Here is a 19,012-nt window from a genome sequence, read left to right as displayed (position 1 = left end):
TCCTAAACAGGGCCAGATATTGGAAATTTTTGTATGAAAATATAGGTTTTCGAACACGCTGAATCTATTGCGAGTAATTTCAAAAGCCTATCTCCCTTCGTTTAGATTTTCATCTTGGAAATGTCAATTTTTCGAAAATCGCAATATTCAATCTGCGATATCTCATGTTATATTCGTCTGATCCAATTGGGATTTCCAGTTTTATAATCAGCGTTGCTAGAACACATTTTTGCACCCTCATATCTCCTTACAGAGGAGATATGATAGATACAGTCCTTCAATCCAACACACCGGAAGTAAGTATGCATTTTTGTTGAAGTCAGCTTCAAATCGAAGACTGTCCAATAATGTCATCGATAGGTCGAGTAACAAGAAATTTCACTGCTGTAGGCAACCAGCGAAACATCGCGGAATGGGTCCAACTCACTTAAGTCATACTTTCACAACAGAAAACAACCTGCGCACATTGGAAGAACAGGTTTTCGTTCTTAGTCAAGTAAGATTAGTTCATCGCTTTACCACAATATCCTTGTATATCCGAAACACTCAAACGCCATCAGTACAATAGCTAAACTAGTGTATATCGGCCAGTGTCAGCGAGGAATGTAAAGAATGACTTAAAGGTGTAAAAAGTGCGAAAAAACAGACCCGCGCGTTTCTTGTGACCACCAGTTTTTTCTAATTTCGCATTTTTTTAAAATTTCCAACAAAAATGCCTTGTTCCGCGGTTACTCTCAGCCTGGCCACAATTACATCCATCATTGCGACTGCACTTCTGGCGATTGCATTTTCCACAGACAATTGGCTTTATATAGAAGTCAAGAGGAGTAATATTTTGGTACGTACCTAATGGTATATCTCCTATCGTAAGAAATTAAGCCTGTTTTCACTGTCATCGGTTTCCTTGCCTTGCATACCTAACTGTTTAAAGGTCATCAGTTTGAATATTAAGGAGGTGTAAAGGTGATGATTATTGAAGTAGCTGTAAAAATACTATCCGTTCTTGATGGTTAAATTTTCGATCATTGAAGAAAACTGGATGTTTCAGAGGACCCAGCAGTGAAATTTACATCTTCTGCATGCAAAAACTCACTTCATTCAATCTTTTGCCTTCATTTTATCTCAAAGATTACCTACATAGCAGAAAGAGGAGATTTCAACGCTCGATTAAAGGGGAAACCTTATTTGATTCCCCAACTATACATCGTGAAAATATGGCTTTAATAAACTGTATACCTTGATACAGAATTTCTTTTAGAAATATATCTGATTCTATTGATCAATTGAGATACAAACATAGCATCATAAATGTTAAAATTAATGTTTTATGTCGGTTGGTAGATGTAGAGACGATGATCAATGCAGCTTCTTTGGAAAATCCTTATACCTATACACGAGGAAGTTTCACTGGTGTAGCTTCCGGTAATAAGATATGGAGATACCAAAAGCAATTAGAACTGAAACCTACTTTATGCGTGAAATAAGTGTTACAAATTCTTCTGCAGCCGTTCCAAATAATCTTGAAATTGAAAATTGATGGTTTTCACTTCGAGTCATCAAAATATCGATCTTATTGATATAGGGACAGTCCAATTTTTGGTCATCCCAATTCTGAAATCCCCCAAAAAAAATGGTACGCTTCGAAAGACTCACAGAATGAAGCACTTCATCTGGAATGATTTCAATTTGGGTATATGCATAATGCATAAAGGTGTTACATATTCAATGAAAAATGAAGAGCTTTGAAGAAGAGAAAACTCACCGTATATCTATTGGAAAAACTTTCCCGTTGATACTCAATGATCTTCAATAGAAAGCATCTAATGTAGGTACTTTCGGCTTTCTCATCAAACCATGAAAAGATAATAAATCTTCATCTAATTTTCAAATCTGGACTCAGAATAAAAATTGTCTGTTGAGAGTATATTAGGGTAACTTGGGACAGTCCTGTAACTTGGGACAATTACCCCCCTTGCAGATTTCTTTGTTTCTAACCATTTATGAGTCAAGGGACAAACTTATAAGATTGTGTAGCGTCTTTTCCGTTAGTTTAACAATTAATTCCTGCTGAGTTTGCTGTGACCAGAGCGTTAGAATTGACAGGAAAAAATAACGAATTCAGGAGAGTAAAAGCGCGTTTTTTATGGCCCTTGTACTTTCTAGTGTCCTGTACATGTGTTTCAATTTGTGCAGGTGTAATTTTTTTTCCTTGATACGTGGGATATTGGGATATTAGATATGTCATTAAACAAGGTTGTTTACAAATCAAACGGCCACACGGATCTCATTCATTATTTTGTTGTTTCATAAGGTGACTTGGGAAATATGCCGATTCTTCGCAGGATATTATTTTTTACGTTATTTCCACAAAGAAATCACCAAAGAATGAAAGAAATCAAAGTTCCCTTGTCCCTTGTCCCTCGAAAGAAAGTATATGCCTATATGCTCAAATACGCAACGAGATATAGAAGACCCCTATTTTCATTTTTGCCACTTGAAATGGTCTTTTTTCATCTCAGATTCTAGTCCTACAAAAACCAATGAATTTTATACCCACACTCGAGATTTATGATATGAAAAATCTGATATCTACCTAGTTTGGCGATAAACTCACTTTTTACTTTGAAATTCATGAGAAATCAAGCTGAGAGATATCAACGCTTGGTTAAAATAGAAACCCTCAGCAGTGATTGCGAAAAAAATCTGATTGCCAAAAATAAAATTGAATATTGGAGTGTCCGAACAAGAACGTTTAAATTCCAACAATTCGATGACGTATCTGATTGAAAATTTTCAGAACACTCCTTATTCGTATATCAATTCAGAGTGTGTTTGTCCATTCAATGTACCAATACTTGAATGAGAGCTATTTGCACTAGTTTATTTAGGTATCAGCGTCAATAAATACTTCGAATTTGAATTCCTTTCATTCAGAAATAATGAGAAATACTATTTATCGAAAAACGTTCGTTTTTACATGGAGAGACTTTAACGCTTGATCAAGACAGAAACTCCCCTTATGTATAAAGCTAGCCAATTATTCAATTCCGACCAAACGAACAGTATGTTTTCCGTATGAAAGGATTTTTAATATTTTTATGTTTTTTGTCAAGTTCCTAAGAAGCCCCAGTGGCGTAGTTTTCGAGGGTATCGTGCCTTTTAGACGCCACTAATTTCTACGCCAATGAAACGCTTAATATTTCAACTAGCTTAGAATTTATGAAAATAATTGAAAACAAATTTTGTTCATCTGTATCTGCGAATACTTAAATTTCAGATTTTGCAATACCTATTTATATTCGTGATTGATTGCAGTAGGTATTGTTGTAATGCTTTCGTAACTTGTGAAGGTCAGATGTTCGGTATAAGTCTTCCTACCTGCCCTAACTATACATAGCGCATTGCCCTATAGCAATATGTTTGGTCAGTTGTGGAATGTTGATATGTGTGTATCTTTTTGGCTTAGGTAGATTCTAAACCTTTAAAACATGCCAACTAGCATCAGGTTCTCAAGTCTCAACTGAAACTAGGGAAGATACGAAAAGTTATAAAAAAAAATTCTACACACTGACACAGAAAGTTGAAGAGTGAGGGCCATTCATAATAATTTACCTGTACCAAAATGTATAGATATAGACTCAATGACTCAATTGAATTTCGTTCAATATTCACACACTTTTGGACTGCATGGTCAAAAGAAGCATGCTTCTAAAATATTAAATGAATACCAAAGGCACTTTTTTCCCAAACACAAAAAGTTATAGACCGTAATATATAAGTAGTCGATTAGTTTCATATTTTCTTTGGTTTCTGTATGGAGTTCTCTCGAATGGCAAAACAACTTTCATGATTTGAATAAATACGACATTTGAAAGGAAATGAAGACAGATATCAACTGCATATATTCATGCATCTCCATCGCATAGAAAATGTTATTTACAATTTATAAGCAATCTCTGTTTTTTTATGAAAATCGAAAGTTCTCATATGGGGAAGTGAGAATTTTCGATTTAGAAACTTAGAAATTGATTACAACTGAATCTATGAAGACTTGAAATTGCAAATTTCAATCTGCGATATCTCCTGTTATATTCATCTGATCGAATTGGGATTTCTGGTTTTATAATCAGCATTGCCAAAGCATCCACCATAGCATAAAAACTCGATTTCGAAAATCTCGATTTTTCCGTCAAAAATGAGCAAGGGGTTAGACCCCCTGAAATGACGTATTTGCTATATTCTGCATGAAAATCAGAATGTTCTATTACTGTCTTAGGATATGGAGTGCATAGATTTTGTTTTGAAGAACCTAGAAAACCAAACAGTTGATGATTCGATAGAGAATTGTACTCTAGGGAGCTTTTCGAAGTCAACTCAAAAATGAAAAGTGGAAAAAAAAATTTCTCCTAAACAGGGCCAGATATTTGAAATTTTGGTATGGAAATATAGGTTTTCGAACACGCTGAATCTATTGCGAGTAATTTCGAAAGCCTATCTCCCTTCGTTCAAATTTTCATCTTGGAAATGGCAATTTTTCAAAAATCGCAATTTTCAATCTGTGATATCTTCTGTTATATTCTTCTGATCCAATTGGGATTTCCAGTTTTATAATCAGCATTGCCAAGGCTTCCACCCTAGCATAAAAACTCGATTTCGAAAATCTCGATTTTTTGGGTCAAAAATGAGCAAGGGGTTAGACCCCCCTAAAATGACCTATTTGCTACTCTGACTGAAAATCGGGATGTTCTATCACTGTCTCCGGATATGGAGTGCATAGAATTTGTTTTGAGGATTCTAGAAAACCAAACAGTTGATGATTCGATAGAGAATTGCACTCCAGAGAGCTCTTCAAAGTCGATTCGAAAATGAAAAGTGGAAAAACAAAAAAAGTTATTTTCTCCTAAACAGGGCCAGATATTTGAAATTTTGGTATGGAAATATAGGTTTTCGAACACGCTGAATCTATTACGAGCAATTTCGAAAGCCTATCTCCGTTCGTTTAGATTTTCATCTTGGAAATGGAAATTTTTCAAAAATCGCAATTTTCAATCTGCGATATCTCCTGTTATATTCGTCTGATCCTATTGGGATTTCCAGTTTTATAATCAGCATTGCCAAGGCTTCCACCCTAGCATAAAAACTCGATTTCGAAAATCTCGATTTTTTGGGTCAAAAATGAGCAAGGGGTTAGACCCCCCTAAAATGACCTATTTGCTACTCTGACTGAAAATCGGGATGTTCTATCACTGTCTCCGGATATGGAGTGCATAGAATTTGTTTTGAGGATTCTAGAAAACCAAACAGTTGATGATTCGATAGAGAATTGCACTCCAGAGAGCTCTTCAAAGTCGATTCGAAAATGAAAAGTGGAAAAACAAAAAAAGTTATTTTCTCCTAAACAGGGCCAGATATTTGAAATTTTGGTATGGAAATATAGGTTTTCGAACACGCTGAATCTATTACGAGCAATTTCGAAAGCCTATCTCCGTTCGTTTAGATTTTCATCTTGGAAATGGAAATTTTTCAAAAATCGCAATTTTCAATCTGCGATATCTCCTGTTATATTCGTCTGATCCTATTGGGATTTCCAGTTTTATAATCAGCATTGCCAAGGCTTCCACCCTAGCATAAAAACTCGATTTCGAAAATCTCGATTTTTTGGGTCAAAAATGAGCAAGGGGTTAGACCCCCCTAAAATGACCTATTTGCTACTCTCTCTGAGAATCAGGATGTTCTATCACTGTCTTAGGATATGAAGTGCATAGAATTTATTTTGAGGATTCTAGAAAACGAAACAGTTGATGATTCGATAGAGAATTGTCCTCTAGACAGCTATTCGAAGTCAACTCGAAAATGTAAAGTGGAAAAACAGAAAAAGTTATTTTCTCCTAAACAGGGCCAGATATTTTAAATTTTGTTATGAAAATATAGGTTTTCGATCACGCTGAATCTATTGCGAGCAATTTCGAAAGCCTATCTCCCTTCGTTTAGATTTTCATCTTGGAAATGGCATTTTTCAAAAATTGCAAATTTCAATCTGCGATATCTCCCGTTATATTCGTCTGATCCAAATGGGATTTCCAGTTTTATAATCAGCATTGCCGAGGCTTCCACCATAGCACAAAAACTCGATTTCGAAAATCTCGATTTTTTGGGTCAAAAATGAGCAAGGGGTTAGACCCCCCTAAAATGACCTATTTGCTACTCTGTCTGAAAATCAGGATGTTCTATCACTGTCTTAGGATATGGAGTGCATAGAATTTGTTTTGAAGATTCTAGAAAACCAAACAGTTGATGCTTCAATAGAGAATTGCTTTCCAGAGAGCTCTTCGAAGTCAACTCGAAAATGAAAAGTGAAAAAACAAAAAAAATTATTTTCTCCTAAACAGGGCCAGATATTTGAAATTTCGGTATGAAAATATAGGTTCTCAAACACGCTGAATATATTGCGTTTAATTTCGAAAGCCTATCTCCCTTCGTTAAGATTTTCATCTGGGAAATGGCATTTTTCAAAAATCAGAAATTTCAATCTGCGATATCTCCCGTTATATTCGTCTGATCCAATTGGGATTTGCGGTTCTATAATCAGTATTGCTAAGGCTTTCACCCTAGCACAAAAACTCGATTTCGAAAATCTCGATTTTTTGGGTCAAAAATGAGCAAGGGGTTAGACCCCCCTAAAATGACCTATTCGCTACTCTATCTGAAAATCAGGCTGTTCTATTACTGTCTTAGGATATGGAGTGCATTGAATTTGTTTTGAGGATTCTAGAAAACCAAACAGTTGATGATTCGATAGAGAATTGTACTCTAGAGAGCTCTTTGAAGTCAACTCGAAAATGAAAGATGGAAAAATAAAAAAAATTATTTTCTCCTAAACCGTTCCAGATATTTGAAATTTCGGTATGAAAATATAGGTTTTCAAACACGCTGGATCTATTGCGAGCAATTTCGAGAGCCTATCTCCCTTCGTTTAAATTTTCATCTTGGAAATGGCATTTTTCAAAAATTCCAAATTTCAATCTGCGATATCTCCCGTTATATTCGTCTGATTGAATTGGGATTTCCGGTTATATATCAGCGTTGCCTAGGCTTCCACCCTAGTGAAAAATTCGATTTCGAAAATCTCCATTTTTTGGGTCAAAAATGAGCAAGGGGTAAGACACCCCTAAAATGACAAATTTGCTCCTCTGTCTAAAAATCAGGGTGTTTTTTACTATCCTCGGATATGGATTGCATAAAGGTTGTTTTGTAGATGCGGAAAAACCAAACAGTTGATGATTCGATAGAGAATTGCACTCTAGAGAGCCCTTCAAAGCGAATTTGAAGATGGATAAAGGAAAAGCGAAAAATTTTCTTTTCTCCTTAACACTCTTAACAGTGTCAGATATATGGAGTATATATCATATTTTTAGCAATAAAATGACCCAAAAAACCATCCTCACTCGCGATAGAATCTGACCTTCAAGGTCCCAACTGTACATCGCAATATTTCATCCTTAATATTAAGTGGACCAGACGAAATGACCACCAGGCAATCAACATTGCCGATAACGGGTTCAGAATTGCCCCACGTGGAATTATAATTATACAAGAGTGTTCACCTGAAACCTCGGAGCTTCATTGAAGCGGTCTTTGCGGAAGCTAAGCCTTCACTTCCACTTCACAAACCGGACTTTCTTTTCTACCGCACCTGTTGCATATTTCTCGGGTTTGGCAAGGTTCCACCTCTGATAAAATAGATTTTAAACTCTTCAGTTCATGCTTTTCTAGTTCCTATCACCATACTTTGTCCCTTAAACGACCCATGAGAATCTTCCGTTGCTTGAAACAGGGCTGAAAGCCTTTTCTGTCACTTTCTTCAGGATGTGCGCCTATTTTTCCTCGTCAGCTTCGACTGACTCGAATCTTGGTCCTCCTGATGCGGATTTCACCTTAGAAAACAGGAAGAAGTCGTACGGTGTAAGATGCGTTAAATGGGATGCTAAACTTAACCAGAATCTCTTGAGTATCTTCGATTTACTGGATTGTTTCCAAAGATCGAGCCTTGCAAATTATGTTGTTCTTATGTAGCAGTTCCCTTTGGAAAACTCAAAGAAATCTTCACCTTGAATTTCCTCCCAACCAATAATAATTCTGCAGAATAATTGCTCCTATATATGACATCACTTCTGCCATTACAGGAAATATTTACATTTACATTGCTCTTGCATCAGAAAAACGGCATTCAACTATTAAATAATTACTCGATATTGTTATGAAAGAACTATTCAGCTGGTATTTTCTCGGTTATTAGATAGTTACATTCCAATAAACACAAGGAAGAAATAAAGAATAATTAGTAAGTATAAATGTGGATCAAATTGTAACTGTTCTGACTTTAATAAGGAGTATGATGATCCGTTTCCAATATGGCAGGCCTCGTTGACCATATTCTATTGAGGTTTCAGAGACGGAAGAATCAAACTGCGATGAAGAGCAAGTTCATGAATTAATTAACTGCTTGAAGTGTAAAAAATGTGATTTAAATACTTCTACAATCATGCAAATAGCACAGTCAACTTATGGTATAACAAACTGCTAGAAATACGAGTATTTTATCATGAAAACTTTATCTTTTTTATCCTATAGTTGGTCAATCAGATTTCAAGTTTCAAGAATGTATTTTCGAAATATAAGAGCTGCAACTATGCTCAAATAAGGAAATTTCACTATATTTTCTATGCAGGATTGGTCTTTGATTTATTTCTACAGTATAGATTAAAAAATCCCTCTTCCTATTCGGACTATAGATGAAAAGATATAGATATGCGAATTGTAAAAAATAGCGAGGGGCTGAAGTGTTTCTCTCAACTTTAGGAAGTTTTTGATTGAACATATGGAATGTACAAGTCAACATACATGTCAAAAATTATGTACCTCCTCTTTGAATCATAGCCCAGCTTCATCGGTATACATCTTCAGAATGAATCTTTATCTGATCAAAAAGAAGAGTCTGCCTCTAACAATTTCAATAAAATATCAGTATATTATTCTCTGTTATCTTCAAACAGCTTTTTGATGATGGAAATATCATGTGACCAGAATAATAGGTGGATCATCATTATGTATAAGTATCTTTCACAGCAACCAATCGATTGTAATTGAACTAATCACCATTAAGGTAGAATAGATATACTCTTATGCTAACGATCTTGTCATTAAGATACCAAAAGCTTGTACTCTTAGTTTCAGCAGTAAGCTCAATGATTTTGTTCAACAAAAAATGTTGTATTTTTATTTCCAATAACATAATTTGCACGAAGCAGAATTTATTGGTACTATCTAACCACAAATTCATCATTTCCTCGGAAACTACAAAAAGCAAATTTATTGAATGTGGTCAATGGGAAATATGCAATAAATTGAACGTCATCTTGCTTGAAATGCTGAAATATCGGCAGTTGAAAAATTAACACGAAAGCCTTCTCAAAAAGTAGATGAAGTGTGAACATCGATAATGATATAGTCCCTTTTAGGAAGAGAGAGTGCAATCTTCCAAACAATAATTCAACTTTCCAACAACTATTTTGTACCATTATAAAATGTGCGAATGAATGAAGTCCTACACTCAAGTGTGAGAAAAAAATTTACGATCTCGATTCACTTTTACTATGTGACACACATTCTGCAGATCTTATATGTGAGATATCCACTTGTGTTTCGACATTCTAACATTTCTGTATTTCGCACGATATATACCTTTGTGTAATGGCATTTGATTTGCTTTGTCTCGCATATAATATATATCGATTCTGATACAGATTCTTCGCTACGGGGTTTTCATTCCATCGTAAATCAACCATTGAAAATCTTTTACTCAATCTAGTGACTCTAAAATAAAAGATGGTTCATGAAGTAATGCAAAAACCGTTCAACTATCAATTCATTTATTTAAACTTTATTCTCAGGGAATATAGATAGAATAATTAATAATTCCGATCAATTAATGTTTTACAAGAAGTATATAACCATTCCATTAATATTGAATGAAATATTTCGTTTCTATATCACTGAATATCCTAAAAATTCACCACTAAAATCATATATGAAAGACAGATATGTTCAAGCCAACAGATTGTGGCATCAATCATCATCACTGCATTACAATCAAACACAATCAACTCAAGTCGAATATGGACATAAATCAATTGATTGAATCCTTACATAATTGAATTGTTTAAGTATCTTGTCATATGTGAAAGTAATTATGAGGAATTTCAATGCCACTAAGTTGAACCTTAAGATTGAAAAATTACTTATCTCATCAGTAGTTAATACATTGATGACTATTTTCTGAATCCCTTATTCTCTAGAGTTACTTTGAAAAAAGAATCAAACAACCTGGAAGAAATTTATTGAATTGAATGATCCCGTTGAAAATTCAAGGTACGTTGTCCAAGAAAGTTCATTCAATTCAGAATTGTTGGTAAGCCGCAGGCCAAGAAATTTCACTGGCAAAGAGCTAGCTATGTTCGATGGACCGAGAAGTGGAGAAAGAAATATCTCTAACATAATTAATATGAAATGCACGCATCATTTCCTTCCCGGCTAGCATATCTGATTTTTAACGATGAGACCGATGTCAAGATTTGCATAAACTATACGCATAATGAGTCCATTTTGGTCTTAACGATTTTTAAAAATCATCGTAGATCTAAATGTTGAAAATATTCTAAAAGAGCAACTCTTCTTTTAGTTAGTCTGAGAATTTCATCGATTTCGGCGGAACCGTTTGGTCTGGAGGAAGTTTCAAAGGACCATATCTTTTAGGGAATTTTTCGAGTCATAGTTACTTTTTCTAACTATGACTCTTAAAGGTAGTTAAGGTAGTAGACGAGTCAGTTACTTTTTCTAACTATGACTCTTAAGGTAGTAGAAGAGTCATAATTACTTTTTCTAACTATGACTCTTAAAGGTACTTAAGGTAGTAGAAGAGTCATAGTTACTTTTTCTAACTATGACTCTTAAAGGTAGTTAAGGTAGTAGAAGAGTCAGTTACTTTTTCTAACTATGACTCTTAAGGCACCTGCTTTTTAATTAAGTGAAGTTAAAGTCATTTTCCTTGTTTCAGAACACATTAGGAAAACATTCAGATGCTCAGAGTCAAGCGTTATTAGAGAGCGTAAATTCCAAGTACTATTATTATACCAGAACAAAAGGACTCTTCAGGATATGCTACCCTAAAGAGCGACCACCGACAGGTAAATATTTCACCAATTTTCTGAACCTGATGTGACGAAGAATTCCGAATGTGGATTCAATGAGTTTCTATTTAACATTCCTCTTATTTTTTGGCACAGCACAAATAGTTGAGGATGTCATGTCTACGAATTTTGAGTTAGGATCTAAAACTCTTTAGTATCCTTGTTGAATTGATATGAAATTCCTAGATAGAATATCAAAATCAAAGAGTTTGGATTTTGCTCAAGGTTAATATTAACATATGGGTATTTATTTTTTTCAGTGAAAACGTACCTGAGTCCTGTAGAGACTTACTGCAATAACATAAATTATTATATTCCTGATGAGCAAAATGAAACCAGAGATTTCACAGATGATGCGTGGACCAGACTACGTAAGTACTTTGCAGAATTTTCCTGAATACCTCTGATAGTGAACAACGTTTTATTTTAATGCTTTGTAGGATCTCATTATAAATTACGTGATATTTTAATGTCCAAATTATCCCAACTCATTTTAGCCCAATTTTTTTTCCAGATATGGGTCGATCCATGATTGCCCTCTTTATAGTTGCATTTGTCTCAATTTTTGCTGCATTCTGCACAGGAGTCACAGGATGCTGGAGAAGATCACCAGGAAACATCACAGCTACAGCTATTTTGATGCTATTAGCATGTAAGTGGAGAAAAAATTGCAAATCGATACTTCATTCACAAGAAAACTCATTAAACTTCAGCCATGGATTAAATTGTATTGAACCAATGAAATAAGCCTAGTCATTTCCTATTTTGGGCAGCTGAAATTTTGAAAATAGGTCTCTGAGATCCTGGTGAAACTTGATATACCGTGGACACCCTGTAGATTCATGTACTTTGAGTGTAGACAACTGAATCTCATCTTATTTCAGTGATATCGAAATATTTCTTCTGTAATCCTTCAGTTTCACCATATGACTTAATTATTAACATGTTATTGGGAGAATTCCGAAATTCTCATTTAATTCCTCGATAAAAGCAACCAATCGGACGTTTCTAGTGTATAAAGGAACCGATCTGAACAGCGCAATAGGAAATAGCCCAATTATTTTCGAAACGGCAATTTGACTTTCCCTTTTTGTTGCATTTCTTCCTTTCCTAAGGTAATTGGTATATGGAACAAAAGAACACCAGTATTTAAACATAATCAGAATGTGCTAAGAATGCCGTGAAAATCGTAATAATTACGAAACTGTTTTTTTCTTCGTAGGCATTGAGCGTATCCGCGCTAGAGGTGTATCTTCGCGAAGAATAAATCGATTCTAAATTGATTCCGTTAAATCAAGTATTTTCCGTTATATAATCTTCGTTGATAGATTCCCACAAATGTTTCATTCTACAGTCATCATCAGGATCATCAGACTTGCAGCATAACATAGTTGACATTAAACATTTTATTTCCCTTCCTCTGACTTGTCTCTCACTGTAATCACCGGGTATAAACCTGCAGGGGGTTGAATACTCAATGCTGTACTTAAAAAGCTGCATTGTAGGTACCTTCCTACTTGCTGGAATGTCTGTAGTAGCTCCAATTTAACTGCAACCAAGTTTGTCATTTTTTTCTTCAATATCAACTTCTATTTCTTCGCAGGCCTTCTGAGTGCTGGAGGAATGGGTCTTTGGCATGGTGTGGAATATTTTGAGAAAGAGAAGGTTGTAGGAGAAGAGTTTTATCAACAATGGAGTAACGTAAGTGATTTTCCATAACGACAAATTTGGTTATTAGAATATAATTAATTATCTATTATGTATCAGTTGGATTCATCTGGAATTTATATTGTTTTTCTTAGATTGGATTCTAAAGATCCCTATAAGGTTATCATAAATTAGATAGGTAAAAAAATCAACGGAAAAGTTTCTTTTTAATCATTGTTATGAATAAACATATGAACGGTGGTCGAAGATTGCAATAATATAATAATTTATAATCAAAGTATAGTCCGACAAAGCATGCAACCCAATGTTCAGATTTCTATTTTCACTCGTACTAATTGCAGAACAGAACTCTAAAAATCATTTATCAGATGAATAACAATTTACCATTTATTATCGATCGAAGGAAACTCTATCACGATCGTTGAGTGTGTTCATGAAAGTGAGATTGGATTTCGTTGGAGAAAGGTGTGATAGCAACAAAGAGAAACGTCGTATTTCTTTATTTCTGATCTTATCTCCGATATCGATAAATCCTATGAAATTGCAAGGGGTATATAATAATTTACTTGCATTGATTTGCGTCTCTATACTCCATTCACTTTTATAAAAGCACTCGGTTGGACATGACATAATTTTCTTAAGTTTTTGTAACTAGAACGGTGTAGGGTTGGCACACTTGGTGAAATGTCTTTAATGTCAAAACTATGTTGCCAGAACTAATATCAATTAGGTACTACTACAGAAATGCCGAAAGTATGATTGAAAAAGAATGAAGACTCAGTATCATTAATTCTTCTAAAGATTTTCGTATTCCCATTTACTTTTTGACCTACATTGACATTGTGAGAAAAACGTAGATAATTATTGCTGAGGCTATTATGTAATAGCGCTGATTTAAAACCCAAATATGTTTTGACAAGCGCCATAACCTCACATTTCCGCACTCTACAGTGGGTTCAGAGCTGATGTGAACCAAGTCCATTCAGCCTAATTTTGAGATGAATAGCTTAGAAGTTGTTTATCACCAATTAATTCAGAAGTGACTCCTTTATTTATTATTATTATTCTTATGTAACATTCTAACCTTTTAAAATCTAAAGTCACTTTTGAATTAATGGGTGATAAACAACTTCTAAGCCTGACTAAGCCATTCATCTCAAAACTAGGCTGAATGGACTTGGTTCACTGAAATATGCCTTGATAATAAAGGACAACAAATACATTATCTTGATGAGATAGACAAAGATGGCTGTCTATGAAGTCTGCGACGAACGAGGAAGGTCGTGAAATTTTATGGGATTTTTATGGCCGGTTGCAGTTGAGGCTCGCCAGTGAGTACGCGCCTGTAAATCAACAGCTGATCGGACATTGTCCTTTTTATTTTCTAGTAGGCGCTGTTGCCAAATCGTAAACTTGAAACCAAACGATTTAAATTTTAAAACCCCATATTTGAAGAATGATTCTGAATAGTTTCCGCAGTGCATTTGAAAAAATCATGAATGAAACTCATAATAATTCAGTTTAAACTTGCATATGCAGTGATAACCACAGTTTGAGGAGAATAAACCACTACTATATTCATCAATTATTATATTGTTGTTGTTAATTCAGGAAGTTTTTCTTCTGGTGGGCCTACTAGCGTTTGGCCAATATTCAGTACACCATGACTGATGGGTTATGAATTTAAACAATGGTACAAATCCAGTTCTTTTCTCATTTTTCCATTTATCCACCCAGATCCTTCAGGAAAACTCCGATATAATGTACGACTGGAGCTTTGTCTTCGGATGGCTAGCAGTCTTTTCCTCCCTGGCAGCAGCTTTAATGTTTTTCTTTGCCTCATGTTGCTTATCCAGCGAACGGGAGAAGGAGCAGCTCAGCAACGTCCAATACATTATGCCAGGTTTGTACCCCTATCGAAATTTCTAACCTCAATCTTTCCCAGGTCCTTCGGGATAACGCCAGAGTCAACTACGATTGGAGCTACATGCTTGCATGGGTTGGAGTCGGGTGGTCTCTGGTGGCCGCCATCTTGTTTTCGGGCGCCGCCATGTGCCTTAGAGGCGAGCGTGAAAGGGAGGAGGCCATCAACATGCAGTATCTAATGCCTGGTAACTTTCGGGTTTAATCTGCTCTTTCATTCACGAGTTTGAGATACTCCAGTAGGTCGACAATCGGTTATTTAGGTATTGCCGTCATATTCAGCAGAACAACTAAAGTGGTGTCTATAATTTCTGCTAAATATGCTACTTTTGGAGGTTTTGGAAGGGATTAAAATACTTTTTTTTTATTTGAAATGCCCATATACCAAAATGTTTAGTTTTGTATGGTAAGCACTTATTCTGGAGTATCTCAATTCTCTTAATCCCATTTTTCTCAACTTATCTGACGCTTGCGCTTTAAACAAAATCGTATCGTATACTTTTATACATGCATTCATATATCACATCACTAAAATGTTCATTATTGCTGACTTGAATAGAGCAAAACTTAATTAATTCTTGTAAAAAAGAAATTAGGGAAGTCTTAGACCAACATCATTACTGTTTTGCTTTGTCATCGCATCATTCATAAAAGACTAGACCGTTTGTATCAATTTTGTTCTAAAACCTTCCTTATACCTCACAGAAGGTTCTTATGAAACAAAAATTCAGAAAAGTGGCCTGGGAAAGTAAAAAAAATCAAGAATACTAAACGAAATTTAAATTTCGCGCGAAAGTGAATGTTGGGTAGTCTACCCCCGAACACTTGCTGGCTGTTGACAGTTGACAAATGAGTATCATGCCAGTATTGATATAACGTTCAGTTACTTGAAATCATGGAGCAACTTTATGAATTCATACGCGATGATATGTTAAAATTGAGATCTAACTGTCAGTAGTTATCAGGATAAGTTGATGGATATCTAGTGTATAACAATATAGTCATTGAAGTTGTGTACGTTAAATTCATCCACATCAAAATATCATTTTTTTATAATACATATTTCTTCTTGGCTAATGCATGTTTCATAAACATCATTGGGATTAACAAATAATCTCTTCTGTATAAAACTTGTATAGTAATTAATTTTTTGTATATAATATAATGAAATATTTTATTCGGCATTGCATATTCAAGGGAATTCTTGGAGAGGGTGGAGAGGGACACAAGTCTTTTCGGCTTAAAATACATTTCAGTTTTAAAATTGGCTCAAATGATATAACAGTGTATACCCAGAATTAAAATACGAATGGAGAGGATGATAATTTAATATACCAGTAGAAGATTTTTTTTTAATATAGCAGAAAAACAATTTTCCAAATTTGTTAAATTTTTTCTAGTAAAATCAACAAAGTACAAAAGTAGAAATGCACTTCCTGATTTTTTGGTCAAATGATAGGCCAGAGATCAAATACGAAAAAATAAACACTAGGAATTCAGGAACCCTTCAACATACTCCCAACAATTCATATTTTTCGATTTTATTTTGTCAGCATCTCTGACTTCAAAACCCTTTTCTGCCGAGAATGATGCCTAATATAACACTTTTAGCGAAGAGCACGTTTTTCATCAAACACGTTCGTAGAAATTGTAGAATCTTAATAACAATAATCAAATTGATAATTAATATTTGAATATCCCTTCAGCTATCGCCACCACTGGTAGAAATTAGCGTTATTTGTCAAAATCAAACGATTTGTCTTATCCAAAAACCTAGGTCATTAAAAATTATTTGTCTCAGTTAAATTCTGACAAAATTATCGCAGAAATATAGGATTTTGGGGTTCATGATGAAAGGGCACTGACTCTCCACCACATTTAGGACGTAGGTTTACATGAAAAAGCTTCATGTAAACCTACCAATGCTACAAAAATGGGGAAGGAGTGTATCTTTGTCTACCTTGCCTTTTCAACATCTTCTTATCTTTTTTTTTCAGTTTATCCTCAGAAACAGCAATATGCATACGCAGGATACCCCGTACCTCAAGCACAATATGCAGGTCCGTACTACACCACTGGATCGGCATATGGACCCTACAACTATTGAGAACAATGACGAGATGACTCATTCACTACCAAATCATCTATAGAGATTTGAACAACGTGCCATAAGCCAAACTGAAAATGAAAAGTTCCGCAATTTCATCGGTTTATAAAAATTGTATTTATGTTCCAGCGGAAAGTTTGGCTTCATGGCAACAAGTATTTGTTCAATTGTGCCAAGTGTTCATTAGTGAAATAAACTGTTGTTTTCTCGAGAACGCTCTTGAACTTTTTTACTTCTGATCTACCCAAAATTCTAGTTTTTAGATAGCAGAATACGGCATCTTGAATTGTGTATATCTTGGATTAGATCTGAGAACACATTCTTATTTATACAAAACACTCTTCATCAGTTAAGAAATATCATATTTATAGCTATTTTTAATGATGCAATATTTTGTATATACAAATTTGAGCAAAAAAATTTTTAGCCTTATTGAATTTTTGTTTATTTTCACAGGATGTAAGAATAATTTTATCCAGTATTTGTATGGCATCTTTAATCGATTTGTATTTGTACCTTATCATCATTAGATTGACTATTAATAATGTACTGAATTAATTATGTATGTGCATGTAGGAAGCTGAACTATAATGAATTCATTATTTGTAATTTATCCAATCGAGTAAGATTTCTGAATACATTTTCCGTAAAAAGGTTGTGAGAATATATTCTTACCAGTCTTAATAACCAATCATTATATAGGATATACATGATACTTGTTATTATACTATATTCCTCTAAAACGAAAAAATGAATATATAGTTTTATACTCCAATCAGTTTTTTCTTTCTCCTTAGTATTTTCATTTTATGAATTTGAAAATAAGAGAGTTCATGATATCAAGATTATTTCATTATTCACGAGGATATATTGATCATGATTATTCCATGGCAATCACAAAAAACTGAAGCAAGGAATTTTCCAGCAGATTTTTGGATACGAAACCTCTTAGGTCTTGGAGAACCAGAGTGTCGCCATTCCATCGATTGTTGCTTTGTTTCTGGATCGTAGAAATGTATCCAATTCTCATCCATAGTAACAATTCGGTTTAAGAAGTCTACATCGTTTTCAAATCGAGCACAGATTGAACTCGATGCTTCTACCCTTGCACGCTTTTGGTCAACATTCAACATTTGGGGATTCATTTTGCAGCAATTTTTCTCATGTCCAAATCGACGTAAACTATATGATGAACGCGTTCGTATGAAATATTCAGTGCTTCAGATATCCATTTTAGCCCAATTCGACGGTCTGATAAAATCATGTCATGAACTGCATCGATATTTTCGGGGACTGACACAGAAACTGGCCTTCCCGATCGGTCATCATCTTCAATGGAAAAATTACCTGTTTTGAAGCTTGTAGCCCAATTTTTCACGGTCGCATACGAAGGACATTGATCACCAAGGGTATTAAGCATATCTTCGTAAATCTGCTTACCCCTTAACCCTTTTAAATACAGGTACTTGTTGATGGCTCGATACTTCAATTTTTCGATTTTCACAATTTCGGTGGACATCTTCTTTCTTTTAATTTATTGCTTAACTCTGGTTTACTTTTTTGACCTCAAACTTCACACTGACACTTCTAATGAGTTATTGTTCGTTGCTGTGGTAACGCAATATTTTTTTATGCATGGAACTGGTCTTGGCTAACTAGATATCAATACATCCTCGTAGAAATAGGTACTCGTAGGGCAATGATGAAAGTAATCATTTTGAAAGCGATATAAGCTCATAAATCCTAAAAGGGTCCGATTTTTTACTGCGTGCTGATTTCAAAGGGAAATAAAATGTTAATCGCAAAGAACATAGAGTTAGATAGCTTTAATCTTTGGTTAACTGGTTAATTTCTATAGAAAAATCTTCTTTCTGGGCTAGAAATTGCTACCTACTAATAAATGGATATAATCGCTCTGATATTTTTCATATTTGTGAATCTTTCCTATTCATGAAATAAATAAATGTTAATTCTCCCATGCTGAAAAGTCAATCCGGGCCCAGAGAAAGGCACAGCACCCCAGAGACAACAGTTGTCTCTGTGGCACCCCTTGCACCCCTACAGCTAC

At 34.7% G+C, this 19,012-nt stretch overlaps 1 protein-coding gene across 2 annotated transcripts; it reads left to right on the top strand.

Annotated features, from left to right (window-relative positions):
* The first annotated feature begins 465 nt into the window (after positions 1–465).
* On the top strand, positions 466–17,600 carry LOC123317429. 2 transcript variants are annotated; one of them, XM_044903961.1, is made up of 7 exons: positions 466–838; positions 11,114–11,243; positions 11,507–11,617; positions 11,761–11,898; positions 12,850–12,947; positions 14,860–15,025; positions 16,835–17,600. In XM_044903961.1, exons 1-7 carry the CDS (start codon positions 713–715, stop codon positions 16,942–16,944), a joined length of 879 nt encoding a protein of 292 aa, XP_044759896.1. In that variant the 5' UTR covers positions 466–712; the 3' UTR covers positions 16,945–17,600. The 2 variants fall into 2 exon arrangements, with proteins under 2 accessions (XP_044759896.1, XP_044759895.1); XM_044903960.1 differs by lacking the exon at positions 14,860–15,025 and adding an exon at positions 14,652–14,817 and having other exon boundaries at positions 474–838.
* The last annotated feature ends 1,412 nt before the right edge of the window (positions 17,601–19,012 follow it).

Source organism: Coccinella septempunctata, chromosome 7, assembly GCF_907165205.1.
Source record: "Coccinella septempunctata chromosome 7, icCocSept1.1, whole genome shotgun sequence".
In the NCBI taxonomy this organism is placed as follows: domain Eukaryota; kingdom Metazoa; phylum Arthropoda; class Insecta; order Coleoptera; family Coccinellidae; genus Coccinella; species Coccinella septempunctata.
The sequence above is the reverse complement of the archived record's forward strand: the minus strand, read 5'-3'. Positions and strand labels throughout refer to the sequence as shown.